Source organism: Bolinopsis microptera, chromosome 10 (assembly GCF_026151205.1).
Source record: "Bolinopsis microptera isolate Bmic1 chromosome 10, MBARI_Bmic_1.0, whole genome shotgun sequence".
NCBI classification, from domain to species: domain Eukaryota; kingdom Metazoa; phylum Ctenophora; class Tentaculata; order Lobata; family Bolinopsidae; genus Bolinopsis; species Bolinopsis microptera.
The window spans coordinates 7,316,414-7,343,440 of record NC_087081.1 but is presented as its reverse complement, the minus strand read 5'-3'; the positions used below and the strand labels follow the sequence as shown (position 1 = coordinate 7,343,440).

The following is a 27,027-nucleotide window of genomic DNA, read 5'->3' as shown; positions in this document are numbered from 1 at the left end:
ATTACGACTAAAAGTTTACGACACTGCTGATAGTAACAATTGAGTAAAATTCAGTATAAATAATAAATTGTATGAGATTTTATAATGATTCAGATAAGTTATATTTTCTTTATAGCGTGTAATTACGTGAAACATTATAATTGCATCCATTAAAATGTATTTGTTTAATTTTGAATTAGACTCTGATAATTTTGCACATGACACAAGCTTTGTGAAATATATGAAAATACTAGTATGCCAATTTATAATAAGAACAATCTTGAGTTATTTTAGAAAAATTAAAATCAATATCTTATAATTATGAAAACAAAATAAAATTTTAAAAACACAAAAAGAATATTGCATTGGCTGTACCGTATTTTATGATGGCTTTTAAACTTTTTTTTAAATGTTAATAATTTTAACAACAAAAACATCCAAGAAATCAAAAAGGTACATATGAATGACGCTTCAAAACCAAATAATCGTAAAATCAGGGATTTTATCTAATAAACAGTTTCCTTTAACTTTTAAGTAACAAATTATTTACTTGATCAACCGACTAATTAGATATATAATTGGTTTATCAATCAAATAATAACCCACTATCGATACCGTGATCATCAAGAAGACTCTTCAACATGGTGATTCTACTGTCTGTCTGTGCGGTGTGTGCTTCCAAACTGAAAATGATTAAATTGTAAATATGAGGCTAGTGCATAATTTAAACTACATAATGTCACTGCGATAATAAAGTAAGAAGTGATAAAGTATTTTGAAGCCTATAAATCAACATGTCATCTTCAATGTAAACTAAGGTATTGATAAAATTACACCATAACATAGTCATAAGTCTGCAATTGTCATGGAAGTCATATTAATTAAATTGACTATATAAGGTAACATCAACGTAGTTTCACTACCATATTAGGTAGCATCATAATAGTGACACTACCATATAAGGTAGCATCACCATAGTGACACTAACATATTAGGTAGCATCACAATAGTGACACTACCATATAAGATAACATCACCATAGTGACACTACCATATAAGGTAATAGTCTGTAAACTAACATGGTCATATTAAGACTGTCTGCAATTGTGGTCGTCATGAGCTGTTTAAGACTTTTGTTCAGAACAGCTGCCGACTTCTGTACCTCCATTTTTAGAGCAGGGTCCTCGCTGTGGTCATTGCCTGCACAATTAACCGTTTGTATAGTATAGTATGGGAAATAGAGGGGTAATAGGGTGTGTGGAAGTAACTAATCTAGGAACTTTGGCCCACAAGATGGAATGATTTATATGTATGTATATGTTTTATATGTATGTATATATTTTTTCTCATCGAGGAATTCTCTACAACTTGATTTTTCTACAACTTAACAATATTAGTAATGTTATTAAATATTGACACTACCAACTGATAATATTTACCAACTGATAAGTTTAGTCTCTCGATGTTACCTGGTTACTTGGTTACCTGGTTACTCGGTTACCTGGTTACTTGGTTACCTGGTTACTTGGTTAACTGGTTACCTGGTTACCTGGTTACTAATATTTACCAACTGATAAGCTCAGCCTCTCGATGTTTCGTGTCTCGTTCATGGCTCGCAAGATGAGGTCGGAAGGTTGCTCGGTAGTGCGGTTGTCCAGTTTCAGGTTGTCCAATCTCTCCTAGTACAGATAAACAAGGTTTATTGAACAATTTTGTGGTAAAAAGAAGGTCGGATTTGTCACATAATTGCAATGTTAGCGACATCTTTTTTACAAAGTTTAGAATTGTCGAGATATAACCTGCCTCGGAAACCTTTAGTTGCTCTAGTCGTGTCGATGTTAACAAGCAGTGATTCGGGCTAAATCAAAACTTTTAATTATCCATGATCTTGGTGCCATAATTTCATGACATCTGGTATTATGGTTTGTTAAATGGCTAAAATTACAATTTGGAATCTATAACTTATCTGAAGAGTATCTATTTATTCAACATTTGTATTTATCGCAAATCTGTATTCGATCGAAGATTGTCCAAAAGTTCAAATCTAAAATCTAAATTAATTTTGATAAAGCTATGATGTCTGATCGATGGCTCTAGATTTTTTTTAACAATTATATGTGTAGTGCTTCCTGACATACTGGTATGTGTAGTACTGCCTGACATAGTACGGGTATGACCGGACATACTGGCATGACTGGTAACTCTGAATTGTCCAACACGGTACGGTTAACACTCTCAATCAACAAAGCAGCAGTACTTCGCCGACCTGAGCCCTCTCCCTCCTATTAAAAAACAAAAGGTTCACTTCATCGTATTTCCAGTATACGATATAATTTATCACCGTTTATAAGCTAATGAAGTGTATAATTGAGTAAGTTTTAAAATACGTATACACACCTGATCGTTGTTGCTGTTTGCAGCCATATTTAACCGGTCTGCCTCGTAGTGAAGTTGTTTGGAAGATACAGCAGGCTGCCTTGATGAAGGAGCATTCGGGTGATGTTGTGATGAAGGAGCAGATGACTGTCTTGGTGAAGTTACAATAGTTTGTCTTGATGAAGGAGCAATTTTTTGCCTAATTGAAATAGTATTTGTCTGTCTAGAAGGAGTACTTGCTTGCCTTGATGAAGGAGCAGACGTTTGCTTTGATACAGGAACAACTGTATGTCTTGATGAAGGAGCAACTGTTTGCCTTGATGAAGGAAGAGACTTTTGTCTCGAGGAAGGGACCACTGCATTTCTTGATGAAGGAGCAGTAGTTGGTCTTGTGGGTGGCTGTGGTGTCATTTCTCCAGATACAATTCACAATTCACACTGGTCCTGTAGATCCTAAATCGAGAAGGAAATAAGTAGTTCGAGGTAAATGATAAGATTAATAAAGATAATAGATATGTTAGCAAATTTAAATATCAAACTATTTCAGCAAATTAAACTAAAACTTAATAATGATACTACAGATACAATTGATACATACATCAAAGTATCGAAGTTCGCTCTAAATGGTTTTAATGGGAAGTATTGTGAATCATAGCATTACATGGCGTAATAGTTCATAGATTATAGATACAAATATCATTAAACTGAGAAGGATTGATACGACAACACGGAGCATACAAAATCTATAAAACAACCAACAAGTCAACGTTTATACAGGTGTCAAGGAATTCACTAGTATAACAGTATATAATGTGAGTATAATATGAGGTCAGCACGATTAACATCATGGGTTTAGTTCATCACGTGGTACATCAGCTGGTACATCAGCTGACCAACAGTTCACGCGTTAGCCTGCCTAAAAGGGAGGGGCTTGGTGGGAGGGACTTTGAAAAGCTTTGTAATTTTAACTCAACATTATGTCTAAAATACTCAAAAATAACCTACAGTGGATGAAGGGGTTCTCAATTTGTCTCAATCACGTGTAATATCACACGACCATTAAGGAACATGCTAATGGACCAAACTCCTTATTTGGACATCACGTGGTAACATGCTAATGGACCATCATCTCAGAGTGGGTGCAGACTAGAAAGGGAGAACTGGGTGGGTATGTGTGCATTCTTCCTGACGTATGTGGTAACTATTAAACAGGGTTGACCAGAGAAATCTGATCATTTTCATGGTGCTCTTATTTGATAACGGAGCAATGAATCACCTCTTCACCTCATCATCCCCAGCTGAATATACACACGTAATTTGAAAGCTGAAATTATAATGTTCAGTTTTCTCTGGCCCACTCTGCATAGTACTGGGTAATTACTACTGATTGATGCTTTAATGTGAGTATTAACATTGTTACAAGGGGAGAGGGCAGAGTGGGTGAGTAGACGGATACAAGGCAGAGAGTGTGTAACCTGGTTACCTGGTTACCTGGTTGCCTGGTTGCCTGGTAACCTGGTTGCCTGGTTGCCTGGTTACCTGGTTACCTGGTTGCCTGGTTGCCTGGTTGCCTGGTTGCCTGGTTGCCTGGTTGCCTGGTTGCCTGGTTGCCTGGTTGCCTGGTTGCCTGGTTGCCTGGTTGTCTGGTTGCCTGGTTGCCTGGTTGCCTGGTTACCTGGTTGCCTGGTTGCCTGGTTGCCTGTTTGCCTGGTTGCCTGGTTACCTGGTTGCCTGGTTGCCAGGGTTGGCCAGAGAAATCTGATCATTTTCATGGTGCTCTTATTTGATAACGGAGCAAACGGATTAAACGGATTAAACGGATTAAACGATTCAAAAGTCAAATTACAATGGTAATGTCTGACCAGATATAAAAAAATAAATTTACCCAAAAGTCATAAAGTATATATATACAATGAACCCCGTAAATCTTAAGAGTGAGATTCAAAATACTTAATAATTTAAATGAACTTTTCTGAAAGTGTTCCGAGTCATAGATTATAATTTGGCAATATTGTTAATGTTAGGAATTTGTTTGGAGGACGCTTTAGGGAATCTTCGTTCATGAGCTTTGGTAAGGAACCTTCCTAGGTCTCCGATGGTTGTAGGGTGTGCGAAGATCTGTCCAATGTCAGAGAAGAGTAATGTTTTACTTTGTTGGGACAAACAGTGGCGGAGATCTTCATAGAGAGGGCAAGTACGCAATACATGAAGTTCATCTTCGATGATTGGATCAGGGAAAGGAAGCTCTAGAAGAAGATCGAGTGACTCCACATCTGTAGTAGAACAGTGTTTGCATGCCCTATTCGAAAGTTTTTGTCGATGCATGCGGTGTCTTCCAGTTTCGATGTTGTATTGATGCGAGCTTGTTCTGAGTTGCGCAAGTCTCCTAGTCTGCTGTGGCCGTAAGTTGATCGACAGGTATGTTTCGCAACCGAAGCTTGCCTTGATGAGGTTGTAGAATCCTAGTTTTCTGTTGAGTTTTCGCTCTTTGTTCCATTGTTGAACGAAAAGGGTTTTCATAGCCTCGCTGATTTTGTGCGGGTTTGAAATATCACTTCCTCCTGTCAGTTCTTTCACTGTGTTCTTGGTGGATTCCAGCCGGGAGAAACATAACAGTTTCAGATCCCTCTGCTCGGCGTAAGCGTGCCTCACTAAAGAAGAGCATCCCTCTTTGTCCAGTCCCTCCAACCTCCCGAGGTAGCTATAGACTTGGGACGTAAGCTCGATGGCAAGCGGGTATCTTCCAGTGTCACCCCACACAGCGGTGTTTGAAGTCGATTTGTTGACATTCATAGTCCATTTCATAAATGATAGGTGAACTTTCTCCAGGGGGTCTTTTGCTGTATCCTGAGTAGCCGGATAACTCCCCGAAGCAAAGATAGACATGAAATTTGTCATGGGAAGCCAGATCTGACACCCGTAGGATAGAACAGGAACAATCAGAGTGTCGAAAAGCTTAAACACAGTTGTCTTCCGGAGGTATCGAAGGTCAAGCATACTCTTGAGAGAGAAGTAGCTCCGGAGCCCTTTTTGTCTAAGCTTTATCTGAGCAAGTTTTAATGATCCCGTGAGTGTGAACGTAATTCCAAGATATGTGTACTCACGCACTGATGGCAAGGTCATTTCCCCGTAGACAAAATTAGTACTGTCCTTGAGCACCCGTCCTGCCCGGTTAAACACCATAATTGCTGTTTTTGATATGTTAACCGATAACCCCCACTCTTGACAGTAGGTGTGTAAAACTTCTAACATTCTTTGAAGACTCTCTTGATCGAGAGCCAACAGAATCAGGTCATCGGCCCAGAGGAGGTGGGTTACTCTAGTACTTTTCAGTAACGGTACTTCGACATTTTCCATAGAATTAAGGTCTTCTGATAGTTGGTGTATGAAGCATTTGAAGAGTTCTGGAGACATGGGGTGTCCTTGTTCAGTCCCGCAAAGAACATCGATCTTTTCAGAGAGCTTGTTCAAGAGCTTGATTTTTGCTTTGGAGTTTGTGTACATGAACTCCATGCAACCAAAGAATCTTCCTTTGATGCCTAGTTTCCAGAGTTTGTACAAGAGTGCCTCCCGGCAGACTGTATCAAACGCTTTGGCGTAGTCAACAAAACAGGAGAACAATCTGCCTTTGTTAGCTGTTACATATTTTTCTATGCAAGTCGACAGTGTCAATATATGATCTGCTGTTTGCGCGTTTTTGCAAAACCCCAGTTGATTGGGGGTGTCAGGGTTTGTCTCAGCACGGAATTTTATAAGTCTCTGGAGGAGAATACTTGCAAACAGTTTTCCCACGTTGCTGGCTACTGCAATTGCCCTATAGTTGTTGGGATCGTAGATGTTGCCTTTTTTGTGCAGAGGCGTCACAACAGATGTTCCCCAGGGATAAACTCTGTGTGATAAACATAGGTTAAAGAGATGCAGTATAGCGCACTGCATATGTTTTCCAGAGAGTTTGAGAAATTCATTGGGGATTAAATCCTCCGACACTGCTTTCCCTTTCTTGAGCACTCGAGTACAAGCCAACAGTTCTTCGGAGCTGATGTCTTGGTCAAGGATTTCTGTGAGTGTTTGCTGGGTGGCATCTCTGTCCATTTCGTCTTGTAGTTCTTTTATTTTCTTTTGGGCTGATCGATGGTTTACTATACAGCTCTTTGAAGAATTTGCTGAAGTTAAGCATATCAAAGACGTCCAATTTGCTTCCATTTGTCTTCATATCTTTAAGCCTCTTGAAACGGGACCAGTTAATATTTTTGCCTCGTTCGATGTCACTACATAGGTCCTCTATGAATGCAGACTTTTTAAGATTTATGAGTTTCCGATATGATCGTCGACTTTCATAGTAAGAGTCTCTGAGTTTTTTATTCGTAGGATTTTTGCCGTAACTTTTGGACAGTTTGTTCAACTCCCGCTTGCCGTTTATACAGCTTATATCAAACCACGGAGCTTTGGGCTTCATCCTTTGTCTCCTTTTTCTTTTTCCGCTCACTATTTTCCTATCTGGCTTGTTCCTCGGACCCTTTGTCGGAAGAATAACATCGGCAATGTCTTGGAAGATAGATACGAGTTCTTCATTAAGACACAAAACTTGTTTTCTGTCTGTGCATTGGGTTTCCGCGATTCGGGTTATTTTCTGAACAAATTCTGGCGAGTTCTGGATCGCATGAAACTGAAATTGAAGTTTCTCGTCCTCATTATCCCATTTGTATTTTTTAGGTGCGTCTTCTAGTGTTTCAAGTAGATCCTCTGCATCAACCAAGTTGTGTTTGTGCTTTATTTTGCAGATGCACGGCTTGTGGTCAGAAAATTTGTTAAGATTCTGCACTTGGAATGACAGCACTGATTCCAACAATTCAGGTGTGACTGCCATATAGTCAACTACGCTGGCACCATTGTAGTTGACAGAGGTATATTCCCCAAAGATGTCTCCCAGTGTATTACCATTTAGCAGTGATAGTCGATTACAAGCGAGGAAATCTAACAGTAGGTTACCCCTAGAGTTAAGTACTTGATCCTTGCTTACTCTCCCGCTAGTCTTTGGATGGCTGGAGGGGATTTCATCTGGTTCAGAGTTAGGGTCGTCATCTTCAAAGTCGAAGTTTGTGTTTCCAGTACGGGCATTTAGGTCACCCACCAGCAAGATCTTGCCAAGATCGGGATTCTGAGCTTTAAAGTCAAGGAGGTGCTCTAATGTTGTCATGTAAGGGGAGCCATCTCCAGCCTTGCGTTTTGACTTGTACGACGACTGCTCTGGTGAGTCGTAGACATTGATGATGGTGAACTTGTTTTCCATATCATTGGGATAGAAAGTAATAGCTTGGAAGTCAGGGCAATTTGTTTTGACTAGCTTTACTTGTTTTGAAATTGAGCGATGTACCCCAATGCAAATTCCACCCGATCGAGAGCCTTTTCTTGTGCTGTTGAAGCACTCATAGTTGGGGAGAAAAAACTCCTGTTTGGTTTCTTGCAGGCAAAAGACGCTGCTTTGTGTCAGGATGTTGACAAAGTCACTGTCTTCCATTTTGGGCCCTTCTTGGCTCATAACCGAGTCGTGGATGTTCCAATGAATCACCTCCTCACCTCATCATCCCCAGCTGAATATACACACGTATTTTGAAAGCTGAAATTATAATGTTCAGTTTTCTCTGGCCCACTCTGCATAGTACTGGGTAATTACTACTGATTGATGCTTTAATGTGAGTATTAACATTGTTACAAGGGGAGAGGGCAGAGTGGGTGAGTAGACGGATACAAGGCAGAGAGTGTGTAACCTGGTTACCTGGTTACCTGGTTACCTGGTTACCTGGTTACCTGGTTACCTGGTTACCTGGTTGCCTGGTTGCCTGGTTACCTGGTTACCTGGTTGCCTGGTTGCCTGGTTTCCTGGTTGCCTGGTTGCCTGGTTGCCTGGTTGCCTGGTTGCCTGGTTGCCTGGTTGCCTGATTGCCTGGTTGACTGGTTGCCTGGTTGCCTGGTTACATGGTTGCCTGGTCACCTGGTTGCCTGGTCACCTGGTTGCCTGGTTGCCTGGTTGCCTGGCTGCCTGGTTACCTGGTTGCCTGGTTGCCTGGTTGCCTGGTTGCCAGGGTTGCCTGGTCACCTGGTTGCCTGGTCACCTGGTTGCCTGGTCACCTGGTTGCCTGGTCGCCTGGTTGTCTGGTCACCTGGTTGCCTGGTCACCTGGTTGCCTGGTTGCCTGGTTGCCAGGGTTGGCCAGAGAAATCTGATCATTTTCATGGTGCTCTTATTTGATAACGGAGCAATGAAACACCTCTTCACCTCATCATCCCCAGCTGAATATACACACATATTTTGAAAGCTGAAATTATAATGTTCAGTTTTCTCTGGCCCACTCTGCATATAGTACTGGGTAATTATTACTGATTGATGCTTTAATGTGAGTATTAACATTGTTACAAGGGGAGTGGGCAGAGTGGGTGAGTAGACGGATACAAGGCAGAGAGTGTGTAACCTGGTTACCTGGTTACCTGGTTGCCTGTTTACCTGGGTACCTGGTTACCTGGGTAACTGGTTACCTGGTTACCTGATTGATATAATTACAATGGGCAGAGTGGGTGAGTAAACGGATACAAGGCAGATAGTTTACAACAGAGAGGAGGGAGCTTCCGCAAAATGTTGCTGACGTAATGTGTGAATGCTGTAAACGATTATTATTAACTAAAGAATATCAATATTAGTATTAGTGCATACATATAGTATAGTGCACACATTGACATAATGATTTGATATGGGCGTGAAGCAGTGTTATCTGCCGGGTGAAATAATCGGCCGACACAAATGGAAGATTCAGCAACTTGTTCACAATAAACTCGTAACAGTGGCAATTGAAACTACAACATGGATTCCTAGCAGCTAACTGGAAGTGTTGACAGTTATGCATATTGTACATAGCATACTCTAATCCACTATATACTGCTATTACATCCGGACATTACATTATAGTAGTGAGATAATGATAGATATCCTCTCACAGCTCATAGCTCTAAATATCTAGGTGGTGTATTTTAATAATTTGGGTCACCTCCTAGTATATTACTGCAGATAAAGTTACAATTTACCTTCTCTCCCTCTCCATCTATAAGTGTAATCCTGATAATGTAAATCGCTTTGAAGTTGAGTTACCCAATCGCGACTGAAGGATGCTTCAAATGTGTCTAACTATGCTTATGATTGACTAATTGAGGTCAATGACCACATCAAAATGACCAAAATGAGCACATTAATAGGGCAAATAAAGGTTTCAAGGTCTCAAACCATTTAGTTTTCAAGTTATAAGCTAAAAACTGTGTCACGAAGCCAAAAAATCAGAATTTTGTAACTTTATTTATAAAAGGTTTTAGAAGATCAAAACCCCCATCAAAATGACCGGAAAGAGCACATTAATGTAGGCGAATAAAGGTTTCAAGGTCTCAAACCCTTTGGTTTCCGAGTTATACTAACTCTTGTCGAAACATATTTCGTATCTGTTGTTTTTAAACAACTTTCATAATCATAGACACTGATATATAGTTCAGATATTTTGACATTTTTACTGCTTAACCGTAACGACTGCTTTTCTTCCTATTATTGTAGAACAATTTTTGATGGTTTTGAATGCCCTCGAGCGTTCATAATTATGTCCGTTCATTTAATGTCCGGTAAAGTGACCCTATTAGAGTATAATATAATAGTTCTAATTATAATAGTACCGTATTATATATTATAATAGTACTATATACTATATGACTAGGTGGTATTAAGTCATGATGCGATGAAGGAAAGTATCGACTGACTCAAAAAAAACAAAGACGTGAAAGTTATAAAGAGTTTACGGGTACAAAACCAACATGTAGGTAAAACTTTGAAGGAGAGTCAAGTTTGAGCTAAAATATGAAACAATTGCCCTGACGCATGTGAAATTTGTATCTGATGAGGGCGGTAGTAAACTAACCGCAGCTATACTTAATAAACCATATTATATCCTTTCCAATTTATTACTTAACTTTGAACTTATTTTCGATTTTTCACGTTTTGATTGATTACGCCTTGACTTTGACAGTTGATTAGTACGATTAGTAAGTTTTTCGTATAGAAATGCTGACGAGTGTAGGCAGGGAAGATTAGTAATTACTAATCGCTTAAGCGACTGATTTAAACAGTTGGTCAACAGAGTTTAGTTCACCGAAGTACTAACATTAAGGAAATTAGCAAAGTTTTAATTTTATTGTTAATAAAATTTCTGCTGACGTCACCAACCGTCACCAACCGTCAGTATTTCCAAACCTGAAACCACCCCTACCCCCTCGGCTGCTGATTATGTGAACGGTCCCATATTCTCATATTGTATTCTTTGGAAAAATTTCAGAAAGTTTGTTTTCAGGATTTAAATATAATAATGTGAAATCATATTCATAATTAAGTGAAATGATAAATCAAGCAAGATTTTGGATTTGTTGTGCCAATTTAGGGGTCAAAGGATAAAATCCTTTAAATTTTGAAAATATACTAACAATAATAGGTTTCAAAAAGGGTGCAAAGAAGGAGAATGCAATGACGGATTGACCAAATGAGCCTAAAAATGTTGGCCCTTTCCGCCGGCCCTTGCCAAGATTTTATGGCACCACTGACAGTTGGTATGGCTAATGGCTTGGTTGGGAGTGGGGTACCCCAGTCTTGTAGGTTTATTAGTTTAAACGTAGCGCGTCCCCGCTCATCAAGGTGACGGGGAGTCAGGGCTGATAATACCCTCGCCTCTCTTGCGGGAAAAATGAGCAAATTATCAGCCCTCGGTGTCCCCGAGTTTTAGAGGATATAATTCCCGGAAGGTATTATAATTATAAACACCTTCGGGTTAGAATAATCAGCCGGGCGGGCGGAATAGATTCTAATAATCCCGGCTCCCGTTGTATTGCTAGTTTTTCCCGTTTAATACCTGAAGGCCAATGAACTAAGCTGCTTACTTGCAAGTTAATAACCTGTACTCTGTGAGCTTGAGAGAGTGCTCTTTCTTTTAATCCGTTTGGGTGGTTCTGGTGCACTGTCTCCAGTCATTATCACTGAGGCTTTAGATAGCAGATTAGCCTGAAAAGAAGCGGATTATATATAACAGTACTTATCTATAACCGTGTGAATTTTAATTCAACAAAAATGTATACGTGACTTTTCAGAAAATACCAAATTCTCGATTTTGCGGATTTTTGACTATTTATCATTTAGGTACAGCAGTAAACCCATTACCTGAGGACCCCAGGCTATTATGTTCATTAACATAATAAAGATTCGGCGGAATGACAGGCTGAGCGCGGCCCAGTAATAAACCCATTAATTACTGGGTTTATATATATAGTTCTCCGGGCGGAAATCAAACGCCTTTTAAGTTTTATTATTATTTTTCTTCATTATAAGTTAGAGTTATATATTTTGAGATAAACCAAAGAAACATTGATAATAATTTATAAAACAGTATTTAATGATAATAACATTCAGCAATACTCATAACAATATAAGTGAACGATGATCCTCTCCTTGATCTTATGCCTTGTGTTCGCCTCCTGCTCTGTAAAATCCAACAGTGATTATGCTGACCAATTAAAAGGTCTAAAGTTTGGCGATGACGGGTATATCCTCTTTGAACCTGATATGAGCCCGTTTGTCAATAAGATGTCAGTGTGTGTCTGGTTGAGAGACGTCGGGTCTATAAGAGGTCATCCTATAGTTTTTAACTACGGTCCAGTGAATAGATTCCGGTTCTCAAGTGACGGTTGGTTCAACTGTGTTGCTGAACAATGTTCTCTGGACGTACAGAGCAAACTCACAGTGGCTAAGAGGTTATGGTTCCATGCATGTCTTACTTGGAGCACCGCCTCCCGCTCCTTACGATACTACGCTGTCACGCTGACGGTATACTTTTGGGGACCATGGCAACAGATTCTAGGACTCTAACAACTGGGCACAAAGTCGTACTTGGAAATCATGCAAATGTACTTAATACTATACCGGATACGCATTTGGTGGAGAAATGGTCCAGCTAAATGCTTACGCGAAAGAACTGACTGCAGAGGAAATAAGAAGAATGGCAGACGATGGTATGTGTTCTCTTAAAGAAGACGAAAATGAGGACGTGCGTGTCTTGAAATGGGAGGACATGTTGAAGAAAAGTAGAACGGGGACCGTTACCGATATATACCCTTCTGAAAGTGAATGCGTTAAGTTGTTGATTACCAGACTAGGGGCGACAGAACGAAAGGTGAACGAGGTAGAAGAACAACTCTTAGCCACTCAGCAGTCATTGGAGCAAACACTTGAGGAAAATGAAGAAATTGAACAGACCCTGAACCAGACACAGACAAAGCTTAACAGAACGGAGTTGGAGATTCAAGACATCTCTTCGAACTTGACCAGGACTTCAGACAAGCTTCAAACGGCCCTGAAACAACTTGAGCAGTGCAACCAGACTAGTGAAAAGTGGGATTGGGATCTCTTCTTCCAGGAAAGTTACGTGAATACGACAATTTCCTCAGAGGTTGCTGAGCAGCTTCACTCTTGTTGGGACGATATAGCTGGTAAAGACATTGACTTTTAGAACGTTTTAATTGTTTTTCAGATCTCTCTCCGATGGCGATAGTGACTCGGTAAAACTAGTGCCGTTAATTTAAACGTTGTAATCTAAAAGATTGCTTTCAATTCAATCGCTTTCAATTTAATTTAAACGTTTGCACAAACTACTACAAAACTTTGTAATCTAAAATATTGCTTGTTATAATTATATGAATTCAATCGCTTTCAAATAAATTAACTGATATTGATAAATAAATTGAGGAAAGCAGCCGTGAAATTTTTTTAAATTTCAGAGAGGATGATTGGGTTTAAAGTTACCGAACAGTTTATCTCCTTCTGGCAACACATTGATCAGTGCACAGATCAGAGGCCTTGGTCGATGCTACTTACTGACCGGTACCTGAACAAGGTCTTCACTAGAGAGACGGCCAACGAACTGACCACCATGTGGGACGGAATCAGTGGTAAATTACTATACTAATACTTTAAAGTAATTATAAGTATAAGCATCATTATTTCTTATACCAGTATACTAGTCCGTATACTAGTCTGTATACTAGTCCGAGTTTTTCGGGTTTGACAAATTTTGTCAATTTCATCGGCTGCGAAATGGTCGGGGTAGATATTTTTAGACCCAGGCTAGGATACCAATATTTTATAACATCGTCAATTTTCAGACCGTCTTATCGGGGTTACAATGACCAAGGAGACGATCGAACTTCTAAAGTACATTGAAAAGATGTATCTGAATATCTCCCTTTAAGCAGACGTTGCGAGGCTAGATTTCGAAATCTAGCCTCAACAACGTTTTTGCCTTTTGGGTACAAAACAGTTCGGTTTGACATAGATAGTGACACTTTTCTCAAACTTTTTGGTAGCAAAAATGTCTTTTCACCAGTTAATTTCTGCCTTGATATAGAGCACTTAGTTATTTTACCATGGTGTGATATTTTTGTTTTTCGTTATACAATTTTTAGCTAATGTCTTGATGAGTTAGCATGGTCTTTATTTCATGTTAAGTGTATTCGATATTTATTTATTGAAACAGGCAAATTTTGGTGCTCGATTTTCATACCTTCAGCATTTGCTTCATTATATCATCATGAATTTAATTGATAGTGATCTTAAACTCGTTTTAAAAATTTAACCTTATTGATTAATGTACGTCAAAGTTAGACCAGGCAATTGATCGGAAAATGTATGGTTACTAAGCTGGTTATCCAATTAAAGTTACAAACACGGTTTACTAATATTGAAGTTCGTCCCTTTTCCGGTGGTGGCTTCCTCTTCTCCTGCTCCTCCAGTATTTTCTTAGCTTTAGTTGTCTGTACGGATGGGACGTACGCGTCAGCACACGGGACTGTGAAGACGTCTTCATCTTCTACCACTGAGTTCCACTCCCAGACTTCTTTGGAAATCTGCCAGATTTAATGGTCTGTTTTATTCTAAACGGCAAAAGATGATGAATTTCACAAATGAAATTTAGGCATAACCCAGACACATTGGTTAAGATAAGGAGCAAATCATTAACATTGTTCCTGAACAAATTTCAACAAAGAGCGATAAATAATCAAAATTAAAAATTTTTGGACAATTTTTCGAACAGTGTTATGAAGTAACAATAAACAAGTAATTAACCAAGTCGTTTCCCTGATAAATGAAGAACGCGTATGCTAAAAAAGAAGACGATAAGGGTTATTATAATACATCAAATTACAAGATAACTAATGTAATATGGGAGTAATTATGAATTCACTGTGGCAGTAGAGTTTTTTCCCAACGCTCCCTCCCCAGTCCTCATCCACGGCCCTTTGAAACCATCAGCCCTAGTTTGAAAGTCACACATGAGTTTTAAGGGCTAATGGTTTTCTAATTGGTGACTCTGTGACTCGTAGTTTAATCTAAATCATAACCCCTGACCTGCATACTTGTTTAGTAGTTTACTCCTCCGATACATAATGTTAAATATAACGGTGACTGATACTCTGACTAAGTACATGATCATATTCATATTTCATAGACCTCAATTTATTTGGCCTTGATTTCACGGCTCACGCCGGCGTACGCCGCCGCCGCCGGTGTAATTTTAGTGAAACGCCGCCGCCGATCCATTTAGCCACGGCGGAAAAGCCTGACTCTGAGTCAGTTTGGAATATCATTAATTGATTGTAACTATTAATTAATTAATTGATTGTATCTATTAATTAATTAATTAATTGTATCTATTAATTAATTAATTAATTAATTAATTGTATCTATTAATTAATTAATTAATTAATTGTATCTATTAATTAATTAATTAATTAATTGTATCTATTGATTATTAATTTGTAGTGTCTTTGATTTGGCAGACGGGTACTATCCGGGTACTACTAAGCTGTTTACTTAGATACTAAGCTGGTTACTTAGACACTAAGCTGATTACCTGGTTAATAAATTGGTAACTAGTTACCAAGCTTGGTCTCTAGATACTGAACTTTTAACTTTGTAACTAAGCTGGTTATCTTGTTACTAAGTTGTAAGTTGTTTACTAAACTGCGGTACTAGTCTGGTTACCTGGTTACTAACCTGGATTCTGTGAGCTTGAGAGAGTGCTCCTTCTTTTAATCCGTTTGGGTGGTTCTGGTGCACTGTCTCCAGTCATTATCACTGAGGCTCTAGATAGCAGATTAGCCTGAAAAGAAGCGGGTTGTATATTACAGTACTTATCTATAACCCTGTGAATGTTACTTCAACAAAAAATATATACGTGACTTTTCGGAAAATAACAAATTCTCGACTTAGCGGATTTTTGACTATTTATCATTCAAGTACAGCAGTAAACCCATTAATTACTGGGTGTATATATATAATAGTTATCCGTGCGGAAATCATACGCCTTTTAAGGTTTTTATTATTATTTTTCTTCGTTATAAGTTAGAGCTACATATTTTGAGATAAACCAAAAAAACATTGATAATAGTTTATAAAACAGTATTTAATGACAATAACATAACAATAGTGCATAGTGAACGATGATCTTCTCCTTGATCTTATGCATTGTGTTCGCCTCCTGCTCTGTAAAATCCAACAGTGATTATGCGGACCAATTCAAAGGTCTAAAGTTTGCCGATGACGGGTATATCCTCTTTGAACCTGATATGAGCCGGTTTGTCAATAAGATGTCAGTGTGTGTCTGGTTGAGAGACATCGGGTCTAACCTTTATCGTACAGTTTTTAACTACGGTCCAGTAAATAGATTCCGGTTGTCAAGTTACGGTAATCACAACTGTGTTGCTGAACAATGTTCTCTGAACGTACAGAGCAAACTCACAGTGGCTAAGGGGTTATGGTTCCATGCATGTCTTACTTGGAGCACCGCCTCCCGCTCCTTACGATACTACGCTGACGGTATACTTTTGGGGACCATGGCAACAGATTCTAGGACTCTAACAACTGGGCACAAAGTCGTACTTGGAAATCATGCAAATGTACTTGAGGCCAGATATGCATTTGGTGGAGAGATGTTCCAGCTAAATGCTTACGCAAAAGAACTGACTGCAGAAGAAATAAGAAGAATGGCAGACGATGGTATGTGTTCTCTTAAAGAAGACGAGAATGAGGACGTGCGAGTCTTGAAATGGGAGGACATGTTGAAGAAAAGTAGAACGGGGACCGTTACCGATATATACCTTTCTCATGAATGCGTTAAGACGTTGATTATCAGACTAACGTTGACAGAGCGAAAGGTCAACGAGGCAGAAGGACAACTTTTAGCCACTCAGCAGACATTAGAAGAAACCCAGCAGATATTACAAGAAACCCAGCAATCATTGGAGCAAACACTTGAGGAAAATGAAGAAATTGAACAGACCCTGAACCAGACACAGACAAAGCTAAACACAACGGAGTTGGAGATTCAAGACATCTCTTCGAACTTGACCAGGACTTCTGACAAGCTTCAAACGGCCCTGAAACAACTTGAGCAGTGCAACCAGACTAGTTTTTTTTATCAATAAACTTTCAAATTGTTACACAAATACATCATTTTATTTCAAAGAAAATATCGCCGAATGACCTTACATGCCTTGACAAGTCACAAGTGACCGAGTGTAAACAAAATTAGGGACACCGAAACACCAGTTGACCAGTAAACTGATCATAGCAATTACATCGGGCCCTAAATGCACCTATAAGTGAAGCGATGCTGCAACCAGGGCATGCTAGGTTTATTCCATTGAACTAATAAGGTTACAGCCTAAAATATAAATATAATAAATAACAATGTACCATAAATCATAATTATAAACACTTTATTTAACATATTTTATTAATTATACTTTTTATCAATTTATATTTAGACAATATAGTTACATTAAGGTAAATTGTTTAACTGTCAGAGGATGTTATATGGTCGTTTAGAACTGTCCAGAGGTACCTAATTAAATGGGTTTTAAACACGGATGGCCTTGAGATTTCCCTTAATTCATAAGGGAGTTTATTCCAAAGAATGTGTGCTCTGTAAAAGTAAGACTTAGATATGCCTGAACATCTGGTCTGGCTTGACGTAAGGTTTTGTGGAACTTGAGGAGAAATGTCACTAATCATACTGAGATCGTCTAGATGTGATCGCCTTAACCTACTTCCCATGAAACGTCGTAAGTAAGGTGGAAATGTCACAACTGACATGTCATAAAAAATATTATGAAAATATAATATATCCTTGTAATCAAACCTTACCGAGAGTGGAAGGATATTTAGTTCCTTACACGCTATGAAATACCTTTTTTTGTCCCTAAGGCTCAAGTAAATATCATTAAGGATCCACTTGATACCTCTTTTTTGTATCGATTCAAGTTTCTCCACCGAGGTTTCTGAATGAGGCCGCCAGACAATTGTGCAGTGTTCGAAATGACTTCTAACCTGAGATAGATAGAAGGCCCGACGTTTTTTAGTGTTCTTGGTGAAGTAACATGTTCTTTTTAGAAGGCCTAACCTCTGACTAGCCTTAGAGTATATCATATCACAGTGATGTGACCAATCTAACTTACTATTGATATGTACTCCAAGATCTTTTTCAAGATGAAAAGTGGGATTGGGATCTTTTCTTCCAGGAAAGCTACGTGAATACGACAATTTCCTCAGAGGTTGCTGAGCAGCTTCGCTCTAGTTGGGACGATATAGCTGGTAAAGAAATTGAATTTATAACGTTTTAATTGTTTTTCAGATCTCTCTCCGATGGCGATAGTGAAACAAACTACTATACAACTTTTTAATCTAAAAAATTGCTTGTTATAATTATATTAAATCAATCGCTTTCAAATAAATTAACTGATATTGATAAATAAATTGAGGAAAGCAGCCGTGAAATTTTTTAAATTTTCAGAGAGGATGATTGGGTTTAAAGTTACCGAACAGTTTATCTCCTTCTGGCAACACATTGATCAGTGCACAGATCAGAGGCCTTGGTCGATGCTACTTACTGACCGGTACCTGAACAAGGTCTTCACTAGAGAGACGGCCAACGAACTGACCACCATGTGGGACGGAATCAGTGGTAATTTACTAATACTTTTTACTAATTATAAGTATAAGCATCATTAATTCTTTAATTCCTATACCAGTATGTTAGTCCGTATACTAGTCTGTAATCTGTATACTACTACTAGTCCGAGTTTTTCGGGTTTGACAAATTTTGTCAATTTCATCGGCTGCGAATTGCGAAATGGTCGGCAGGTCGGGGTAAATATTTTTAGACCCAGGCTAGGATACCATTATTTCATATTCAATTTTCAGACCGTCTTATCGGGGTTACAATGACCAAGGAGACGATCGAACTTCTAAAATACATTGAAAAGATATATCTGAATATCTTCCTTTACGCAGACGTTGAGGCTAGATTTCGACATCTCATTGTGCTCATTTAGAATCTGAATACTGAGTTATAAAAACGTTATAAAGACAACGTTTTTTGCTGTGAGCTTCCTCCGAGTTGTTCGCGAACAGGGGTCGGGATATCTGGATATATTCATATGGCGAACATTTAGGTTTTATTTTTTAAGGCAATGAAAATCGAGTTTAGTAAAAATATAAGATTAGTTCAATCTGCCAACAGTTGCACTGTACGAACAAAATAAGATTTATATTGTTTGATTTCTAATATTTCTCTAGAAAAAAACGGAAATAATTAAAATGCAGTTCCCCTGACAAACGTATAATTTTCACTAAACAAGTTTGCACAAGACGAGACTGATCGTCACAACCCAAAAGGCCCCTCCAGTTGTTCCTAATGCCGGTATCTCACTCTCTCTGGTGAGAGTAAGACTTGAGAGAATGGTTCCAACAGCAGCTGCAAGATTGAGCACTACGTTATTCACTGCCGTGGACCTTGCTCCTAGTCCCGCGACAGACTCGCCCCATTTCTCGTACAACAAAAATTTGCTCATAATCGCTAGGTTTATTATTGCTGCATCTCCAAAGCCAACTAACACTGATCCCACTTCGAAGTCAAATCGGAAATGTAAAAACTTAGTTGTTGATCCGAATGCTAGGATGCAGCCAATGTGAAATACTATGTTCCCAAATATCATTATGTTGAAAACATTGAACATTTTCTCAGCAAGGTATCCTAATACTCTAATATAATAGCTGATATTAATGAGAATAAGTTAAGTAAGTTAGTAAAAATAACAGCTGTTTTTAAACTTCGTCCTGTGTACATGACCATCCTAGCTGGAATGACATAAATAAGTAGGTTAAACATCATATTGTTAATAAATACAGCTACTTCGGGCATGTAATATGCTAATCTTCTCAATGGTGTCATTTTGCTAATCTTCTGAGGTTCCTCTTCCTTTTCATAATCTTTGGAGCTGTCTTTACCCTCTGTAGTATCTTCCACTGGATCCTCATGGCTTTTTATCCGTCTCATAACAGGGATGATTAGTAGTAAGGGGGGAATGTTCAAGGCTGCTACACCAGGACCAACTAAGACCCACCCTCCGTGCATATAAAGCCATACTCCCAGTACCTTACAAGACATTTTTGTGGCGGACCAATTTGCGACGACCGAAATTTTGGCGGTCCGAAAATATGGCGAAATTGAACAAAAACCGTCACATTTCGGACGTCACAGAAAATAAGGGTATTTTTCATCATTTTGTTTTCTAACACAAAGGAAATTCAAAATTTTCTAAAAATCGGTAAAATCATGTTGAAACAAAATGAAACTTATAAATCGATTTCTTCATCTTCCTCTAAGGGGTCCGGCTCGACTCTTTCAGTTTCACTTATTGAGTTTGGTATTAAATTGTTTATCTTGACTTGGTCTCTTATAAGACGTTTATGTTAGCACATAAATGTAATTTATTGTAAATTTAAAACGTATTACTTGACATTAAATTCATCATGGAATATTGTGTTTATTTGTCCCACCATCATATCACTAATTTTTCAAAAACAAAATGAATCGATGAAGCCACAATTATTGGAATAAGCTAAAAATAATGCGACGGATTCTATTACGACGACCGAAATTTTGGCGGTCCGAAAATATGGCGAAATTTCGGGAAAACCGTCGCATTTCGTACGTTATAAAAAAGTCTTGTAAGGTATGCTACATACGATAGAAGACACGTGCGTAGCGCTACTGATTATAACTATGAACATTTTGTGTTCTTTGAGATACAGATCCACTACCTCACCCTGAATTGATTAATTAAAAGCTACTACACTTACATGTACTAATTATTGTTCAATAGCTAACTTGGAAAGTTGGGAGCATTTAAAATGTCGACGATTGTCAGCAATATTTATGCCTAACGAATGCAGATGAGCAATTGATTTACCTGAACTATCTGAAATATAAGCCCAACTGCAAATCCTTGAAGAGACCTCAACACGAATATTATCCCAAAGACAAGCTCTCCGTTTTGATACCTTTCAAGAACAACATCCACAGATCCCATAAGCGCGAGGAAGATAGCATTGGACACGAACAATATTGTACATCTCTTGGCTAGTGATATTGTTCTTATTGAGTTAGGAAAGCATTTGAAGAGGTAGGGACTGGCTGCTGAAGTAATCAGGGTCATCGAAATACAGACCGTACCTGAGAATTGTATTTTTAGAGACATTGTACTGAAATTGGAGTAAACAAGTATGGAGGTCCAAGGATCACTTCCATTTTCTGTCTGCAGCATTATTGTATCTACCGTTTAATTCCGTAACAAAATGGTTTTTGTTTAAAACTTTTGAATCCTAACATTTCGTGACATCTAATCTAGCGAACAGATAATGATAAATCATTTTCTTACCAAATGTTTTGTTAAGGTTTTTCTCCTCCAAAAACCGTATGTAGAATCCAGAAGGAAATATCCTGGTAGCCAAACAGGCGACATTTCCAAGACAGGCGAAAATTAGCACTAACAACAGGTCCCTAGTCCTTGGTTTCGAAACTGAAAGTTGTTCCGGTTATAAGTGTTTGTCGACGACCAACCTGCTTACTGCTTATAGATGGCCACTTTATAAGGGGACAGGGCGGTGGATCATGATGATGGAGTTGTAAAATCTATGCCCACTTATAAAAACACACACAAAACTTGTGTGTGTTTTACCTTTTAGCCTTTTAAAAGATAAGCATTTTCATCATCCTAATTGTCCTCGCTAGCAAGCTCTGGTGTTTGATTCGCTATGATATGAGTGTGATTGTGTCCTCCATCCAAACTTTTTAAATATTTTTTATTCAACGTATAATTGCATTAAAGTTAATCCTTTATGTTAAAACCCCAAAGTTACCAACAACTGAAGAATGTTTTGCGAGCGTTTCAGGAGGAGAAAAGTTCTCAGCCATGGACATAAAGCAAGCGTACAATAACGTGGAGCTATCAACAGAAGATCAACTAATCACGACGATGAATACCCATATGGGACAGTATGTCTTTCAGCAATCTAATAATTCCTGAAATATGATGGTAAGCATGATACAATATAATGGTAAGCATGATACACAAAAGGAAATCGCGGCATGTGCGGGATCTGCAGTCATATCTGCAGTCATATCAGTGCTAGGAAAGCTCCATGCCAGTATTAATTTGCACGCAATAATCGATACGCGTATTAAAGTAAAAATAGACTCTGTAATTCGCTTCCTAATATCACCTAGTGAGTTACCTGCAGGCTATCATGTTCATTAACATGAGTAGAGATTAGGCGTAATGACAGGCTGAGCGCGGCCCAGTAACTAGTGAGTAAAGTATCCTCGACCTCGTACACCATAACATTTCAGTAAAAATACTTGATCAATAACAATAATCCCCTTCACCCGGTCATGTAATTGTGTTGTGATTAGATTCCTCGACCTCGTACATTAGAAGACCTCGTACTGATATGTATTTCACTCTAACTAGCAGAAAGACCGGAGAGATGTTCTAGCAAAACTTTAAGAAAATTTTAAGACTGTCGCTCATAGTTTATTCTCGGACTTGTAAAAGTTTCGCCCACTGAAATATCATTAAAAACGTATCATTTCGACATAATATGACATGATAGTACTACTCTAGTAGCAGGGAATAGTTGAGTGTGCACTTCGATGTATACGATTTCTGACAACACAGTGTTGCTGTTGTTTGTTAGATCATTCTTAACCAAAATCGTTTAGGTACGCAATTTGTGTCGCTAGACATAACCCTACAGGTCAACCGGCAAGTTTTCAGGGATTTAAAAATGAGATCGGGATCGGAATGACTTCACGGGAGTCCCTACATAGCATGGATTGGACATTAATTGTCAAAGCATTATTCATTACCCGAGCGGCCGCTCTGTACTACAGGATGGAAAAGGTTTAAACTTTGGGTTGGAACTGGAAGGAGACAACATCGAATGGCAGCCGTGGCTTTTCAAATCCTACGGACTTGAGACATCGACGGCCGGTCGGTGCATCGTAATTTGTACTAAGCTGAGAAATCCGCAGTGATTAACCTCTACCGTGTTACTGAAACGGAGGAGTCATACTATTTCCAGGTGAAGCGGAACAAACTTCTAAGCACATGTGCATGTGCTTTACATATGAATTGTGACTCAATTTAATTAGCAGTGGCCACACACTTCCAACATGCATGAGACTTAGTGAATAAAGAATATCAAAACTTTTATTTTTATTGAACAATGTTTAGTGAACTCCACTGTGCTGTAGAACAATTCAATTGTTTCGACACCAACTTTTAAACAAAAACTACCGTTTTACTGTACCATGATAACCAGCAACTTTGATATTTTTAAAAATGTACATTGTTATTGGGGTGTAACAAAGAAGATGCGTGATTAAAAGTAGATTTCATTGTATTTAAAACCTTTTCCAAATGTACACTATTAACATTTAATAACGCTGTAAAATCGGTAAACTTTGATAAATAAAATGGAAGCTCTACTTATTACAAGTCACTGATCTATCATAAAACAATTTGTGATTGACTGGCATGAATAGTAAAATCTAATTAGTTCTGGTGTCAGGGGTGTAGGAAGCGGGGGGGCAGGGGGGGCCATCGCCCCCCCCCCCCCCCCCCCCCCCCCCCCATGAAATCTGGACAAGGGGCCAAAAAGGGCCAACTTTTTAATTTAGGTTTCTAAAAATTTTGGGAAAACAATTTTTTCCCCGAAAATTTTGTAAGATAAAAATTTTCAAAGTTTTCTTGGAAACTACTTTTGTTCATGTTTCATGCTACCCTGATCATTATGAGCCAAAAATATTTTTTCGGTTTTCGAAGTTCGATTTACGATTTTGGACTCGAGGGTTCCCCTTTGTAATGCGATCTCGGAGGGCAGGCCTCCCCTTCGCAATATGAGCTCGGAAGCGGGAGCTCTTCTGTCAGAGGTACGTATCGAGAATGACTCGGACCGAAAATTTTCTAAGTCAAAATTTTTCAAACTTTTTCTGCAAACTACTTTTGTTCATGTTTCATGCTACCCTGATCATTCTGAGCCGAAAATATTTTTTCCGGTTTTTTTGAAGTCCGTACCTACATTCGGAAAGTTGTGGATGTGATACTGATTGGTTTCATGTACTAATTATACAGGGTGGGCCAAGAGTCAGTGTGCAAACGTTGGCCTTAATAGCTCAGTCACTGAGTGCCCAATTGAAATACTTCCTTCTGGTATGACTTAGTACCACCACTGGTTCGAGGAATTTGTCAACTCGAAAAATATTCGCGTTCATTTTTTTCAAATGGAGGTTCATTTTCACATTTATTTGATATTTTGGATAGACGGATCAAGCTAAATGTTATTGAATTGTGTTTGGCCATTCGAATTACGTTTGTCCTGAAAGAATTAGAACTGTAGCTTCTCAGATGACCGAGATATGAAGCATAACGAGTTTATTCATTACGTGTGATCAGGTGATTGGTTTACCTAATCACGTGATAAGGTGACCCCGTTAACTACCCCGTTAAACATTATGGGAATTGTTAAGGGTGCCCAATTAAGGTGTCGTGTCACGGTGTCACATAATCACCCAGTCAATTTTGTTAACGAGATACACAAAATGCTTGATAACTTCGTCATTTCTAATCCGTTTTGCCTCATGTTTTCAGATCATATGCAACATTTGATAATCTACCGTCTCTGAAAAAATTAGGCGTTCAGCATGTTCAGAGAAAACAATATAGGTGTTTTAATATTGAATGGGCGTGGTCTAAAATATTCGAATTTTCAAATTTTGACGACGGAATCCTCGAACCAGTAAGTACAGTATGCCATCTGCAAAGCAACAGCTCTCAAATATAAAACACGGCGGAGGTATAAGACCCAACGTTTGCACACTGACTTTTGGCCCACCCTGTAGAAAACGTGATATTTGGCCCACAGATTTGAAAGAAAGTACGCAAATTTGGTCCTCAGATTTGAAGGAAAATGCGCAATTTGACGCGAAGAACTGAAAAAAATCGCGATTTGTCGTGAGGCCAGGATCTAAAAAATCGCGATTTGTTGCGGAAACGTGAAAAAATCGCGATGCCGCACATGCTGCAATTTCCTTTTATCCGACCTTACCCTCACAATTCAGGCTTTGGCGCGAAGCGCCAAAAAATATTTAGAATTTGGCCCCCCCATGAAGAAAATCATTCCTACACCCCTGTCTGGTGTCTGCCAGTTTTATGAAAATTCAAAAACTGGCAACACGCTATCAGTCATTTTAAAACGTATGAAAGGTGTGAGGCCAGGGTTGGTACTTGGGAGGAATACAAATCTGGTAATTAGGACTGTTCTCCTTCTTCTTTAGCTTCAGCTGGGGTCGAGATAGCGTGCCTGGTACAAGGTCACTGCATTAAAACTTTTCATCTTGTTATTATCTATTTTTCCCGAAGAAGTTTGTCGCAGCAATATACTGATCGATTTTAATTTTATATAATTATAAATTTGAAATTTGTCTGTGTAGTAAGTATTAGAATAGCGAAATAATGGGACTTACTTGCAGTAGTTGCTTGAAGTGTTGGTTTTGTACATGTCACTAAGCAGCTGGTTTGTGTAATCACTACACAACTCTGGCTGGTGACATGGAAACGCTGTCGCTTCCTTCCCTGCAGTGCACAGTGATATTGATAAAATAATACCATGCTGTGCATAAAATGATAAATCCATCATAGCAGCACACTTTGCTCTCAGGTAATGCAATATCTTAATTAGAATTGGTTGGCATAACAACGGTCACACTAGAATTCGGAGGCACTGTCGAGTATAATACCTGTGCAGTGAGCAAGTTCTACTGGACTAGGAATTAGGATTCGAAATGAGGCGGACAAGGGTTTTCAAAAAGATGTGGAGTAAATTTTTGTAACTTTATGGAATTTGATGAAAATTAAATCGCAGCCTGTAATGCATACCTTGTTGTTAATGTGATACATTTATGTCAAAGTAAGTGCGTAAAATAAAACTTTTAATTACAATATTTGCGTTGCGCGCTACGTAATTTGTATGCGATTCTGTGTTTTGGCACTGTGCGCGACAAAAAATTCCCCCTATTTTCTTACATTTCTTACATTTCCATTTTTAGATTCCCTGTTCAATAATTCATTTATAAAATTTTTCAACTCGAATAAATAGTCAATAATTAGGGTATAAGTAGTCAGTTAAAGTTTTTGTAACCAGTCATGTGTGACAAATCAAACTTGCCCCCCACCGCCGAGCACCCCCCCCCCTCCGGCATACTTACTTAAAAGATACTTAATTGAGTCAGGATAGTCGGGAGCCTTTACTGCAGAGGTCATAACTTTCTGAGTTGATTCAAAGTAGTGCCCGTACTGAAAACATGATGTTTTATGAAGTACGGAATGGTGGCATTATTGTAACTTTTCACGAATAGAATATCTTGATTCCATAAGATAACGATTAACGAAGATCTACAATAGTAAAATAACTAGGAGCACAATTTGAACCTGAGATTTAGGTTGATGTTTCTTTTGTATCTCATCAATACCAAAACACCTTTCGTTCCAGTTGCCTATCCTAGTTTTAGTCTCGTAAGCGTTTTCCGTGGTTGTGGTCCTCCAACCAAACTTCTGTACATAAGAACGATATAAGTTAAGGTGGTTTTTGCAGATAAACATATACAGATATTTAGGCAGATAAAAATAAACCCCACACAGCAACCCTTTGCAAAGGGCTCACGAGGTAGCTTTATTTTGTAATGCTACTAGTACTGCATGCTATGACAAGGGCCTGAGAATACAATAGCGCAACGACCGACTCTGCTACCTTTGGGGCGGCATTTTGACAATATAATCCTAGAAAAAAGTTGTTGTCCGAATTTAAGTACCTCACCCTGACTTAGCATCGGTCAACGAAAAAAGGCGGCCGGCAATGACATGTAATAAAATGAAATATTAATTAGCAATTTATAATTATTTCTTGATCGATTACCTGGAATTTGTTGGTGTCGTCAGTGTGGTCCCATATTTCACCGTCTGGGGAAGCTGTCAGTGTGTACCGGAAGGGAGGAATTGAGGGGTCGATACTACCGGACATCTTACTAAACAGGACAGTAATATTACTTTCATTAAGTTGAGGCAATATTCAAATATTTTTGTTGTATTTGTCACTTGCGTCAAAACAGTGAAATTTCGGATCCGGAAAGCATATATATATTTA

General features: G+C 38.6%; 3 protein-coding genes across 4 annotated transcripts; 1 reads left to right on the top strand and 2 right to left on the bottom strand.

Moving 5' to 3' along the window:
* Positions 1–4: 4 nt before the first annotated feature.
* LOC134821740 (uncharacterized) lies at positions 5–2,807 on the bottom strand. 2 transcript variants are annotated; one of them, XM_063832484.1, is made up of 5 exons: positions 2,377–2,807; positions 2,118–2,261; positions 1,547–1,658; positions 1,059–1,179; positions 5–662 (listed from the first exon to the last, which is right to left on the bottom strand). In XM_063832484.1, the coding sequence occupies exons 1-5, from the start codon at positions 2,764–2,766 to the stop codon at positions 566–568; spliced, it is 864 nt and encodes a 287-aa protein (XP_063688554.1). In that variant the 5' UTR covers positions 2,767–2,807; the 3' UTR covers positions 5–565. The 2 variants fall into 2 exon arrangements, with proteins under 2 accessions (XP_063688554.1, XP_063688555.1); XM_063832485.1 differs by lacking the exon at positions 2,118–2,261.
* A 13,555-nt stretch (positions 2,808–16,362) lies between these two features.
* Positions 16,363–19,154, top strand: LOC134821908 (uncharacterized). Its single transcript, XM_063832731.1, has 4 exons — positions 16,363–16,890; positions 17,971–18,075; positions 18,275–18,445; positions 18,685–19,154. Exons 1-4 carry the CDS (start codon positions 16,413–16,415, stop codon positions 18,813–18,815), a joined length of 885 nt encoding a protein of 294 aa, XP_063688801.1. The 5' UTR covers positions 16,363–16,412; the 3' UTR covers positions 18,816–19,154.
* A 5,576-nt stretch (positions 19,155–24,730) lies between these two features.
* LOC134822464 (cilia- and flagella-associated protein 68-like) lies at positions 24,731–26,907 on the bottom strand. Its single transcript, XM_063833563.1, has 5 exons — positions 26,800–26,907; positions 26,316–26,438; positions 26,093–26,180; positions 25,352–25,460; positions 24,731–25,188 (listed from the first exon to the last, which is right to left on the bottom strand). Exons 1-5 carry the CDS (start codon positions 26,902–26,904, stop codon positions 25,137–25,139), a joined length of 477 nt encoding a protein of 158 aa, XP_063689633.1. The 5' UTR covers positions 26,905–26,907; the 3' UTR covers positions 24,731–25,136.
* Positions 26,908–27,027: the final 120 nt, after the last annotated feature.